We start from the raw sequence: 14,727 nt of genomic DNA, 5'->3' as shown, positions 1-14,727 counted from the left end.
TATCTTTCTCTTTTATAGTCTCAATATGATACCCATTTTGGCGGATATATTTAAAGTTTAATAAATTTCTTTAAAACTTAGATGAATATAATGCGTCATTTATAATAATTTTTGTTCCTCCAGATAATATTATAATTGCTCTTTCAGAGTCATCAATTAATTTAGTATTACCCCTTGTGGTATCGAGGCTTGCATCTTTTATTGTTAAACAAGTGAAATATTTTTTATCTTAAAGTATGGTGTGCGTTGTAACACTATCCACAAGACATATATCTTCATTTTTGTATCCAATGAAAGAAAGAAAAATATCCATATTCTTCAACAAAAGAAAGAGAATGTATTAAAATAAATATTTAATAAAATAAATTTTATTCATAGCAATAATGCTTTTATTACAAAAAAAAACAAGAAAGCTAAATGAAACATAACCTAAATTACAAGAAAACAAGAAACATAAAAGAAACATAATTCAAATTATTCTAATTATTTGTCAACCAAACTTGTCAATCTTGATTTTCAAAGAAATTAGCCACCTCTAAATGTACCATAGCATCAAGGCTATTAATATCATCCAACTCATTGATATCATCATTTTTGTATGTAAAATGTGCCTCAACATCATCATTTTACAAAGTGAAATTTGATTCCACATTATTCGAATTTCTTTTAATGGAGACTTGATAAAGCATTGCTAAATGCTCAGGTGTACGATAGGTACATGACCAATGCCCCTTAATACCGCACTGATAACACTAATTTTTAACAGCTTTTGAAAGGGCCGCTCTTATCTCTTATTTGCCCTTCATTATTTTTTATTTATTTTGGTGGGTATTAGGACTATAATTAGTACCACCACTACCATTATAATGGTAATTAGTAGGTCTCCTGCCACGACCACATCCACGACCATGACCACAACCACGGTAATTATTATGTATAATCACATTCGCTTCAGGGAATGGAGCTGATCTAGTGAGACAGATTTTATGATTTTTCATTAGCAGCTCATTATTTTCTTTAGCTGCAAAAAGACAAGAAATTAATTTAAAATATTTTTTAAAAACCCTTTTCACGATATTGCTGCTGCAGGAGCACATTTGAAGCGTGAAAAGTTGAATAGATTTTCTTGCCACATAATTTCAATTGAGAACTTATTTTAAAAACTGTTGAATTATATTCACTTACAGTTTTAAAATCTTGCAACCTTAAATGCATTCATTCATATCGAGCTTTAGGTAAAATTACCATTTTCAAGTGTTCATACCTTTCTTTTAGGTTAATTTACAATTCTAGTGGATCTTTTATTATAAGGTACTTAGCTTTTAGCCCTTCATGAAGATGATGACGAAGGAATATCACTGCCTTGGCCGTATCTTGACTACTTGCTTAATTTTCAGGTAAAATTGTATTTCTTAAACCTTTGGTGTGTAGGTGAATATCAGCATCTAGCACCCATGATAGATAATTTTTTTCCATAATATCAAGAGCCATAAATTCAAGTTTGGTAAGATTTGCCATGATTTGAACTAAAATAATAATAAAAATTAGAATTATGACAAAATTAATAAATAAAGCATAATAAATAAATATTATATAAAAAAATACTTCACACACATATGCTAAAATATAATTTATAATAAAATATAATAGAAAAAGGCACAATATAAAGAAACATAAATATAAAAAACTAAACTTACTAAACAAATAAAGCATAATAAAGATAAAAAATGCAATAAAGCAAATAAATTGATGGATAAAACAAATAATTCATATCATAAAACAAACTATATTAACAACATAAATTGATCAATACACACACACATAAACAAACACAAAATGTATAATATGTATATATAGTATTAATTTAATGGAGGACTAAAATAATAAATAAATAAATAATAAAGTAATGAACAACAACAACAACAACAACAATAATAATCATGATGATGACATCAAATACATAAATATAAAGAAAGAAAACTAAGTATATCAATCTTCATAAAAATATTGCTGGTAAAAAAAATCTTCAAATATATATATATATATATAACAACAAATAATAAAAATAAAGCAATGGATATCAAATGAGACTTCATTAAATTAAATCGCTAATCACATGATTATTTTCAAATGAATAAAATGGAAAAAGTTTAAAATTACTTTATAACTAAGAAAATGAAATGATGGGAAAATAAAACAATAAAATATAAGAATAACATAGCCATGAATGTTAATAAAACAATAATATAAAATATAATTATATATACAATATAAGAACACATTAATCTAACTAAAAGCTCATACCTTATTTTCAGAGCTAATTCGTGCTGATAATATGTTATAAAATATAGTTAATATGAAAAGTAGAGAAGGACAAGATAATACAAAAAATGAAGAGAAAATAATTGAGGAGAATTCTTATTCACTAGTATACATATACTTTGAACATGACCTCTATTTATAAGCCTTCAACCATTCAAATTCTATCCTAATGTTACAAAGATATAATGAGGCATATAATAGTGTATTATATAATCTTTGAATGTTATAAGCTATTAAGACTAAGAAAATCCTTCCATGCTATTTATAAGGATATTAAGAATAAAGAAATCTTAAAGGCTATGAGTTATGAATATCCATAATATAATATTTATAATATTTTTTATATTATTTCTTTACTTGCTTAATGAAAAGTAACCAATTGCTACTTTAAAGTTGTCATTTATCTTTCTGGTATTATGATCATTTTGTAAAAAAAAAAAATTAATGTTTGACAAGTATATAAGAACTACAAAATAATTATCCCATTTTTTTAATCCTCTTTTATCATTTGTTTATTTAGATGGGATATATTTGTCATTCAATCCTAAAATAACCCTCTCAATATGAGCTTTTTTCTTCGTATGGATTCAATGCGTAGGCAAAAATTAAATATGAATATATCTTATTAAAATTCAAACTTTGACTTATTAAGTGCCTGTTTCGGTAAAGAAAATAATCGATTTTGAACCCTCAAACCATGGTTCTGTTTAAAAAAACCCAAATACCTCTTTTTCTTCATAATTGATTACTGTATGTTAAACTTGGTTTTCTTTTAAGCTGCCTTAAGTAACTGTTTCTTTCATTTATTCATTCTTAGAAATATTAGCTACCCCGGCATATCCGGTTTGCTTGTGGAGCTGTAGTCTCGCTTTTCTTTGTTAAATTTATTAAATAAAACATTATAATATAATACCAAGATCATACCTCTTAAATATTATATTGTAATACTCCCTCAATTTCAAATTATAAAATATTTTTAAATAAAATCTCATATATCAATAAATTTTATTAAATATATTTAACAATTTTATTTTTTAAAATAAAAATATAAACTTTTAAAAATATCCTTCATTTAATAAAATTAAATTTACATTTAATTATTAAATATAGAGAGAAATGATAATATTCAAATAAATCTATTTAATGAAACATGAATATTCTCGTAGCGTCTTATATTTTGAAAATATGAATCTCTCCCAAAAGTATTTTATAATTTGAAATGGATGGATTATATTAATTAAAAAAATTATAAAATATTCTTCTATTTTTAATATTTTTTAAATATAATATTCATAATTAATCATACATGTCTAATATCATATAAATTTATTTGAACTTAGATACATTAATTTATTTTTTTCATACATTAAATTATTGATATTATAATATAATATAATTAAAAATTCTATAATTAATCAGGTGCATATATATGAGTTAAATAATATATTTTACTTGTCAAATGAGTTGAACAATTTAACATCATTATATATAATTTTATCAATATTTTAATTTTTAAAAGTAATATTTTTATAGTAATTTGTACATTCAAAATTAATTCTAATTATATCATTCAAATATTTTTAATTATGTTAAAATTAATTTTAAAAAAATATGTACACATAATCACATTATAATATAATTAATTATAATTAAAATTAATTATATTAATTATTTTTGATAATTAATTATATCTAATTGAAATCTAAATAAACACTAAGTTGTTAACTATTTATGGATTTCATAAGACCCAATAATTCACATTAGGCTTTGATGTGTAATGTATTGATATAGTGATGTTGAGGCGTCCACATGGAGCTCTTGATTGGTAGAAAAATGATTCAAAAGGTTTGGTGCCAAGTGGCGTTGTTTGGAGCATATTAGAACAGACTTACCCTTATCAAGAAGCCAGGTGGGACTGTGTGGCCAAGGAATGGTTAATGTGGATAGGCCTTGCCTGGTCTCCTTTATTTCTCATTTTTCTCAATAATATATCTCACCAACGTTTTGTTTATTTCCACATAAATTTCATAATATTCACTTCTATCTGTAATGTGTCTCCACTTTGTGCCTTTCCTCCGACTAGCGCTGTACCCTTGTCTAGTTATCTTAAAAGGAGAATACCAATAAAAAACTCTTAAAAATTTAATATCTAAAAAAAAAATTAACAAGAAAACATTAACAAATTAATAAGTGAAGTTATTATTTTATCAAGTATCCAATCTATAATCCTTGTTAGGTATTAAATTCTCTCAAGAATCCTTTATTAATATTTTTCCTATCTTAACTTCCTCGTTGGAACACTTTCACAAGAAAAAGTAGCAATAAAGGACCTAAAAAAATAAGTAATAATGATTAAGGATGATAAAATCTTCAAATTAAATTTAAGGACCATGATTTTTTTTCGTGATTAAACTTTTTTTCTTCTTGGGACTAAAATACCTGTAATAGTAAGTAAATAATTGTGCCCTAACAGTTCAATACTGTGAGGGGTATTTTAGTCACAAGAAAAAAATTTAACTAAAAAAAAAACAGGGTGCTTAAATTCAGTTTCATTATTTTGTAATGCTAAATAATTATTACTTTTTTTTTCAAGTCCGTAATTATAATTTTCCCTTTTCATAACACGATCATCAAATTTGACAAATATTTTTTATTTCATAATTTGTGAAAATTATTGGAACAAAATGTAAAAAAAAAAAAGACTTCTTATAAAATATATTTTATAAATTGACATATGTTGATCAAAAAGTTATATCGGGGCATCAATTATATTCTTGAAATATGTACATCTTAATATGAGAAAAAGACCTTAAAGCACTTATTTAATCATTTCACAAAATAACCCAAGGATTTACATTGTTTTTTTTCTTGTTAAAAGTTATTTTTATTCCTGAACTATATACAAAATGTCATAAATATCCTTAAACTCAATTATAGATCAATCATGCCCTTTAACTTTAAAAATTTCCTCTATTATCACTTTGTCATTTTCTCACTATTAATTGATCATTAGTGAATTTCACATTATATTTTTTAATATTCTTTTATTATAAAATATTTGAGTTAAGGGGTAAAAATGATCCTTAATTTAATAAAAATATTTAAAAAAAGTGGGACTTACTGATGACTAACAGATGTCAAGTATTTTTAATATTAAGGTGACGATGAAGGAAATTTTTAAAGTTAAGGATAAAATTAACCCATAATTAAATTTAGAAGTATTTGTGACTTTTTATGTACAATTTAAAGATAAAAATGACTCTTAATAATTTTTTTTTAAAAACATAAAGTAATCATTTTACATTTTTTATACGGTTCAAAGTGTGACCTATAAGTTAGGACTAGAACTTCAATGAACTCAATTTACTAACCAATTTAAATTGATGTCTTTTATCTTTTGAACAAGTCGAAGAAATTTAATTTATGATATTTTTTGGTCAAAAATTTAAAATCTTTATATATGAAATAAACATAGTTGTAAGAGATCTATGATTCTTTTTCCATATCTCAAAAGAAATAAGATGCTACTCACTTCATCTAAAAATGAAAGAGCCCAATTTATTTAATATTATTGATAATATTGTGTTTATAGACATACCATGATCGCTTGAATTAGTGAAATAACGAAATAAAAAAAAACCGAATGAAATGATGCAACTATTTTCCTGGGAAACTACATTTTTTGCCTTGAGATAATGTATTTAAGAGTCCCAACAATTAATTAATTTTAACCATATTTACTGTTATGTTATACTTAATGTTAAGAATAAAATTATAATATTATACGACAAGTTTTTGAATTTTATATATTTACTTATAATTATAATCCACCTCACTTTTTTATATTCAATTTTACGTTGGAAAGTAGTAAAATTATAATGACAAATGACGTGGGTAATTTGTCAGCTTCTAAACTAAAAACAAAGTGATGATTTTAAGAAATGATTTTTTTATGGTGTACATTAAAAGCATGAAATATAATTATAAAACAAAAAAATTAAATATAAAGTTTTGGTAAATTTGGTGGCGCCAGCAGCAAACGAATATAGCACAGTAAAGTGTGGGATAAGCAGAGGAGTACCAACCACCAAAGTAGGGGAAGGACAAGACCTCCAAACTAAAATTCAATTTTCTTACAATTCACAAATCCCCCACTTTCTTTGCAATCTGAGGAAGCCACAACGATGGCGATGGCGATGGCTCTTCGAAGGCTCTCATCTTCCGTTGACAAGCCTTTGCGCCCTCTGTTCAGTGCCAGCTCCGTTTACTACAAGGTACCTTCATATCTTTCCCATTTGCTTCACCGAGAATTTCCATTCGAATCCTTCTCTTTTTCCTCATTTCTTGAATTCTTTTTATTTCGGATTCGTTTTTGCAGTCGTCTTTGCCCGATGAAGCTGTGTACGATAAAGAGAGATCCGGTGTTACCGTAAGTTCAACTCCGGATTAGAGGCTTGAATTTTAGTCATAGGAGGGAGTGCAGTGCTTTGTGCAGGTTAATTGGTTTTGATGTTTGACTTCGAGCATTTTGTTTACAGTGGCCGAAGCAATTGAATGCTCCACTTGAGGTTGTTGACCCTGAGATTGCAGATATAATTGAGCTTGAGAAAGCTAGACAATGGAAGGTATAATTTGCAGTACCAGTTTACATCTTTTGAGCTTGTATCTTTATTTCAGCAGCTTAAACTGCAAAATCAGTTCTCAATCTGTTTGAGTTTGTAAAGCAAACACAATTGTAGTATTTGACATGTTAGGGAAAACAAAGAATTAAAATTCATCTTGCAGATTAGGCGTCCGTCGTCTTTGTAGTTTTCAGTAAAATAGGCATTTAATATTTCCGTTAGTGTGTGTGTGTATATATATATATTGACTTATTGTCTTCTGGTGAAGGGGCTGGAACTGATACCCTCGGAGAATTTCACTTCCGTCTCTGTGATGCAAGCTGTTGGCTCTATCATGACCAACAAATATAGTGAAGGATACCCTGGTGCCAGATATTATGGTGGAAATGAGTATGTCACTCTTTTACTTTCTACATGAATTTCTGTTGATAATTCATGGACGAGATATGGTGGTCAGCATTATAATTATAGATTTTTTGTTCAGTAACCCTTTTGATCCATTTCAAATTCTCTGTATATTTCTTTTTCAAGGTACATTGACATGGCAGAAACACTATGCCAGAAGCGTGCCCTGGAAGCATTCCGGCTGGACCCAGCTAAATGGGGAGGCAAGTTCACAAGACAAAACATATCAGTCAAAGAAAAAGTCAATTTATTTTTCTTTCGAAGTGTGTGGGGGGCAGGTTCACTTATATGTCAATATGACTTCTAAATTGCAGTGAACGTGCAGCCTCTATCCGGGTCTCCTTCAAATTTCCAAGTTTACACAGCATTGCTAAAACCTCATGATAGAATTATGGCACTAGACCTTCCTCATGGGGGGCATCTTTCTCATGGATACCAGGTACTTTAAACGCCCATCATGCATTTCGTATCATATAAAAATCTACCATGCTTCTGTGGTATCTGATCCTCTGTTCATTACACTATCATCCGATTGGTTATCTAGATGATTAGTTAACATTTTTGTTGTTGCCACCATTGCCGCTATGCAGACTGACACCAAAAAGATATCAGCAGTCTCAATATTTTTCGAGACAATGCCATACAGATTGAATGAAAGCACTGGATACATCGACTATGATCAGGTATATTGTTATTTTATTATGATCATACTAATAATCGATTGTAATCAGCGCATACTAAATGATTCAAATGCCATCACGAATCGAATTGGCAGACAATTTAACGCACGAGCAATTACTGTTTACTCTGTCTCCATTTTCTAAGTGCAGTCTGAAGGCTTATTCATCCAATGATCCCATCTGTTATTTTTACAAAAAAGTCTGCATAGACTAAGAGTTCTTCTGATTTGATTTGCCATGAGTGAGTCAGATGTAGCCACCCTTTCTGTGTCAGAAAAAAAGGTGTTTCTGACATGGAAAGTTTTGACACGCAGATGGAGAAAATGGCCACTTTCTTCAGGCCAAAATTAATAGTTGCTGGTGCTAGTGCTTATGCACGTTTATATGATTATGATCGTGTACGCAAGGTAAAAATTATATAAAACATATGATAACCTTAGATTTCCTAAGTTTGCTTCAAATGACTACATGGGATGCCAGGATTAACTTTTTGAGCATGTGACAGGTGTGTGATAAACAGAAAGCAATTTTGTTGGCAGATATGGCACATATAAGTGGGTTGGTTGCTGCCGGTGTTATCCCTTCACCTTTTGATTATGCAGATGTTGTGACTACCACAACTCACAAGTCACTTCGTGGTCCGCGTGGAGCCATGATTTTCTACAGGAAGGGGGTGAAAGGAACTGATAAACAAGGAAAAGAGGTAAATTCCTGAAATTTTCATTTCACATATTTGTGTACTTTTGATTGTAAAGTTTAGTAGGTCTTATTTTCATGATTAGGCCAATTAGCACTTTCAATGACCTGAGCCTAACACTAACTCTTACTCTTTTGAAGGTATTGTATGACTATGAGGACAAAATTAATCAGGCCGTCTTCCCTGGTTTACAAGGCGGCCCTCACAACCACACTATTACTGGTTTAGCTGTTGCATTGAAACAGGTACACAAGGGTAGAAGATAATCACGAGCTTCATTTTTCTCTTACAATTGTGATGATCCTTGTAGAATTGCAACTTCAAAAACTAATAAATTGTTCTGAGTTAATCTTTTTCCTTTCAAACAAAAAATCTTATTTCATATGGTTTGTTACTGACGTTGATTTGAAGGATGACAAAGTTTCAGTGATACCAGGTTTAGTGTTTGAACATTAAAGATTAGGTTACTTTGACAGATCCTTGCAAAATTCCAGAAATGCAAAATAGATGGTTTGAAGAAGTTTCATGTTTAATGGGCATAGGTCTGTAGGTCTAAAAGATCATTTTCAGTAATGTTTCTTTCTCGTGTGGATGCAGGCTACTACTCCAGAGTATAGAGCATATCAAGAGCAAGTTCTCAGCAATTGCTCAAAATTTGCACAAGTAATTGAGATGTTACAAAGGAGACGTCCTCTTCAGACACACAATCTATTCAATAATGGTTTATTATTGTCTAATTGGACTCAGTTAGTGCTTGTATTTTAATGCTGACATCTTAGTAATCTTGCAGTCTCTGGCTGAAAGGGGCTATGAGCTTGTTTCTGGTGGAACTGAGAATCACCTGGTTCTGGTGAATCTCAAGAACAAGGTAGCAACAACTGCTTTGAACTTTCATTTATGCTTCATCAGTTCCATTTTGTTATAAATTTATCACTTGTCAATTATTTCTGGGTTCTAAACTTCTATTCATCAATCTAGCATGTTACTTTATTGTCATCTGACTGTAATTCAAGAATCTGTTGAAAAAAACATGGAACATGTATGATCCATGATCCATAAGAGGAAGCTATAATTTGTCATTCTGAAAGCTAGTTTTAATGCAAGATCGTTGTTTGCTTTTAATTCTTTGTGCAGGGTATTGATGGCTCCAGAGTTGAGAAGGTGTTGGAATTAGTTCATATTGCAGCTAATAAAAACACTGTTCCTGGAGATGTGTCTGCTATGGTTCCTGGTGGTATTAGGATGGGTAAATGGTCTTCATTGTTTGTTTATTGATTTTATTATCTTTAGTTAATAAATTTCAATAGATAATATCTCAACAGTATAAATCTCGATAGATAATATATCGTAACAACTCAGACAGCTGTTGTGTATTTCAGGAACCCCTGCTCTTACTTCCAGGGGATTTGTTGAGGAGGATTTTGTTAAGGTAGCAGAGTTTTTTGATGTAGCTGTAAAACTGGCTGTGAAGATTAAGACAGAAACCAAAGGTTTATGTTATTGACGCTTCCTGAGTTTGAGCTTTTTTAATGTTGCCGTAGGCTTGTTGGGTGCTTGAATGAGTTAACATGGGGTTGTTGTTGAATTTTTGAATCAGGTACAAAATTGAAGGACTTTGTGACCACTTTGCAATCCTCTAACTTCCAATCAGAGATTGCAAAACTCCGCCACGATGTTGAGGAATACGCCAAACAATTTCCGACAATTGGTTTTGATAAAGCGACCATGAAGTACAAGAACTGAGAAGGAATTAAAATAATTCCCTTCAGGTATGCTTTTTTCTGAAGATTAGAGAAAAGAAAGGTTATTTGGAAAAAATATATATAATGTTTGCAAATGCAATGTGAATCATAATGACAACTGTTATACTTCTGATTCTTGATATATAACCAACAGTTGTTGTTTTTGCTCTTGTAAATGTCAATTACAACATCTTATGTCATCAGATTTAGTGGCACAATTATATAATATCGTGTGATTTAGGCTATGTTTGGATAAGTGCCAAACCGATACCCAAACCTGTCTTAAATTAAAAGTTTATTGGAAAGCTTGGAAGGATGTTTGGATTTTGAAAAAAAAAAAAAAAGAAAGTGAAAAGAGCTTTTGATCTAGGGCCCATTTACATGAAAGTTGAAAATATGAACTTTTGGTTTCAACTTTTGACATTTAAGATATAAGTATATAAACATAAATCATATTATAGATATTGACTTTTACACTAACTTTAGTTTTGCAACTTCTAATCCAAACTTCAATATGCAAATCTCAATTTATTCTAATATCAGTTTTATTCAATTTTACCCTAATTTCAATTTGCAAACTTCAATTTATTCAAGAAAATATGAATTTTTTCTTACTTTTAACTCATGTATTTGTACTGCGTTGGACCTTGCACTGCATTGGATTTGGCATAATTTCCTCATCCATAGTTTGATGTTTACTCACATACTTAGTTTGCTATTTGGCAGGTTACACTGATGTGTTGATGGCAAACATTTTGAAGGGGATAAGTTTTTTTCGTTGGCAAAGGAAGAGGATGAGATATCATGAATATTAGCTGTGAGCCTCAATTTGTATGTATGAATTTAGTAAAACTTGATGAATGTCTTCACGAAATGTATAGGTACATATGCCCTTGGAGACTTCAAATACCAAGTTTCTAGAACATACTCTTTTGTTCTTGCGGGGTAAGATGTTGAAATGTTGATAACTTTTGGTAAACCAGATTTGCCACTGCATATAACTCAGCGGAGTGCTGGTATAACTGCTCCATTTAAAGTTTTCATGTCTTTGCTCACATTCTTCACGATATATGTGCTCCTTATTATAAGGACACATTAAAATTTCACATATATTAATGAATCTAATTAAAATTAGTTAATACTTTTGAAATTTCAACATTATCCATGATGAAATTTATTAATTAGAGGGGTTTGTTACTTTAATTAGTTAGAAGGTTTTCTAGTTTATTAGGAATTATGAAACTAAAGGATATTTGGGGGAAAAATCAATGATTTAGAAAAGTATCTTATATTAAAAAATCATGGAAAAGAGCCTTATAAAAATCAAAAAGGACTAAAGGGGGTATATCATAGTAATCCATGGACAATATGGATATAATGTACAAGGGTTGAGATGCAGTTTCTTATAAATTCTAATTACCAAACATTCCCTCGATCCTTGTATTCACCAGGTCCCGGATGACATTGATTTATAGGAAAATCATAAAGGAGCTGATGTATAGCAATTTATTCAAGAAGAAAGATTCAAGGTATTGAAAATTGAATATTAAACCGGCTAATGTCAGGGGTTAAGAGTCAGGGGTTCAACTAGGGTCAACTTAAAGGTTGAACCGAAGTCAAACTGTTTATAATAAAATAATATAATTGAAATAAAAACGTATTATCTAACACTTAATATTTCATACAAATACAACAATCATCAAAATTGTTTTAACTTCGTCCTCCTAATTATTTAATCATATTTATTACACCTAATTAACTTCTTCCTCCTATGTTATTATTATCATTATTAATATAAAAAATTTGAACAGTATAAAAATTTAAAATGACCTAACAAACAATATGAAAAAAAAAAACAATAAATCGACAATGTGCTTATGTATTATAAGCACAATGATTATTAATAAAGTAACAAGAGAATATGCAAAATAAATATTTTATTACTTCTCACGTCAGAGACTAAGCAAAAGGAGATAAATCAGGGCAAGCATTGAGAATAATGTACATTTAATTTTTTAATTGAAAAAGTGTGTAAAAAATAAAGAAATACTCCTTCTTAAGTATGTTATGTCAGAGCCATCAATTCCTCATCAACTTTTTTTTTTCTTTTCCTTCTGTGTTTTCAACTTCAAACTCTAACTCTCATTGCTTTTTGTCTCCTTGTGAAGTTCTCTCTTTCCCTATTTCCCATCTTTCTCTTGACTAGCCTTGTTTAACTGCTCCCAAATCTTCATTTTCCTCTCTGTTTTGTACTTTCTGCTCTAAACTTTTTCATGTCTTATCATAAATTTTTCAAAATCGTCTTCCACAGTAAGTATTTTTTTTCATTTTTTCAATTTTCCTTCCCTTCTTCCTCTCCTTTTTACCCTTCATTCAACTTTTTTCTCAAAATTTTGAAGTGTTCTAGCATAAAAACATGTAACCCACCCAACCCACCTGACTCATAGGGTTGGACATGGGTGAGGTGGGTTAATCTGAGTTAATCCGGAGTGACCTAGGTTAACATAAATCAAATAAAATGGAAAAACTGAATTAAACACATGGCCGGTTCACCGGTTTGATAGGCCGGTCTAGTCTGACTTTACATACAATGAAAAGATTAATTGATTCTAAAATTGTTTCATAGGACAAAGGGACCAAAATGCAATTAAAATTTAATGTTAAAAAACAAAAATACCCCTCATTTAGTATTTATTTTTTAAATTTCTTTTACTATCACTGACTGTTGAGCTCCAACTACGGTTATCAGATTGGTAGAGGAAATAGATTAAAATCTTTTTTAAGGTGGCTGAGAAGTGTTTAAATTCATAACCCTTTAGCCACCCAAAAGAATTACTAGCCATTAAACAAGCAATTTCTTTTAATTATACAATGCAATTTTTTATACATTTTTTTAACTCTGCGTTCACTTTTTATATCAAAACTTGTCAGGAATTTAATAGTTACTTGTCATTTTATAAATGACTAATTGTTAAACTACTAATAGAAATTGTTAACAAATTTAATATGCATTAATTTTTATAAATATTTAGTTGTTTTTATTACTAAAAGCCTATATGTTAAAAGGTTATGTAAAATTATTATTTTATTAAAATTTATTTGTCAAATTATTAAGACAAATTTTTAAAACTAGAAAAACGACTTATCATTTCATAAATAGTTACTTGTAAAATTATTAATGAAACTTATTAAGAAAATTAATAAACACTAATTTTTATAAATATTTACTTATTTTTATTATCAAAATTTTGCATGTAAAGAGTTTATGTAAATTTGTTATTTTACTAAAATTTACTTGCCAACAAAAGAAAACTTTCAAAACTAATAACAAAATTTATTATTTCATAAATAGTTACTTGTTATATTATCAAAAAGAGCTTGTTAAAAAAATTAATATACATTGGATTTTATAAATGTTTAACAAGTTTTTATTATCAAAAGTTTACATATTAAAAACTTATGTGAGCTTGTTAATTTACTAAAACTTACTTGTCCAATTATTAAGAAAATTTTTTAAAATTAATAACAAGATTTTTTATTTCAAAAATAATTACTTATTAAATTAAAAATGGAGACTTGTTAACAAGAATTTAATATGTAGTTATTTTTATAAATGTTTACTTATTATTATTATTAAAATTTTATATGTTAAAAGATGGCGTGAACTTATTATTTTACTAAAATTTATTTATTAAATTATTAAGAATAACTTTAAAAATTAATAACAGAATTTATTATTTTATAAATGATTATTTATTAAATTATTAAATGGCACTTTTTAATATAAAATATTAATATGCATTGGGTTGTATAAATGGTTAATAAGTTTTTATTATTAAAATTTTACTTGTTAAGTTAGTAATAGAGACTTTTTAAAATTTAATATACACTTGTTAAAATCAATACATATTAAATTTTTATAAAGTTTCAATTGATAATTTAACAAATAAAATTTAAAATCCACTTTCTCTGTCCATTTGTAATTTGCGGGGGATCGGTTACAGTGCCGCCGATGCACATTGTAATGATCTTTTTTATTTTTATTTTTTAATTAAAGTTGTCTTAATCATTTTAATTTTTTAAAAATTTAAATTAAAAATTTAAATTATTTTTCTATAATTTAAATTTTTAAAATTTTCTAATATTATGTAAACTTTTTTTATTTATTGTATTATAAAATTAATTACTATCAAATTTTATTTTGATTTAGAGAGGTGAGTACTAATAGTTTAAGGTTACAAATGAAATCAAAGTTGTGA

The 14,727-nt window shown here is 28.3% G+C and overlaps 1 protein-coding gene across 1 annotated transcript; it reads left to right on the top strand.

The window, feature by feature from the left end:
• The first annotated feature begins 6,388 nt into the window (after positions 1-6,388).
• LOC129322824 (serine hydroxymethyltransferase, mitochondrial) lies at positions 6,389-11,469 on the top strand. The gene is made up of 16 exons (XM_054969234.1): positions 6,389-6,596; positions 6,701-6,751; positions 6,861-6,947; positions 7,213-7,334; positions 7,476-7,552; positions 7,664-7,788; positions 7,940-8,032; positions 8,344-8,436; positions 8,535-8,732; positions 8,867-8,971; positions 9,324-9,389; positions 9,517-9,594; positions 9,861-9,972; positions 10,106-10,216; positions 10,324-10,495; positions 11,195-11,469. Exons 1-15 carry the CDS (start codon positions 6,507-6,509, stop codon positions 10,467-10,469), a joined length of 1,554 nt encoding a protein of 517 aa, XP_054825209.1. The 5' UTR covers positions 6,389-6,506; the 3' UTR covers positions 10,470-10,495; positions 11,195-11,469.
• The last annotated feature ends 3,258 nt before the right edge of the window (positions 11,470-14,727 follow it).

This window comes from Prosopis cineraria, unplaced genomic scaffold (assembly GCF_029017545.1).
Source record: "Prosopis cineraria cultivar Desert tree isolate PC_DT_omini unplaced genomic scaffold, ASM2901754v1 PC10, whole genome shotgun sequence".
NCBI classification, from domain to species: Eukaryota; Viridiplantae; Streptophyta; class Magnoliopsida; order Fabales; family Fabaceae; genus Prosopis; species Prosopis cineraria.
The sequence above is the reverse complement of the archived record's forward strand: the minus strand, read 5'-3'. Positions and strand labels throughout refer to the sequence as shown.

Coding starts and splice junctions, on each gene's coding strand:
- LOC129322824 (XM_054969234.1), top strand. CDS start 6,507: ATGGCGATGGCGATGGCTCTTCGAAGGCTCTCATCTTCCGTTGACAAG. Junction 6,597..6,700: donor CCAGCTCCGTTTACTACAAG/GTACCTTCATAT, acceptor TCGTTTTTGCAG/TCGTCTTTGCCCGATGAAGC. Junction 8,033..8,343: donor GATACATCGACTATGATCAG/GTATATTGTTAT, acceptor TTTGACACGCAG/ATGGAGAAAATGGCCACTTT.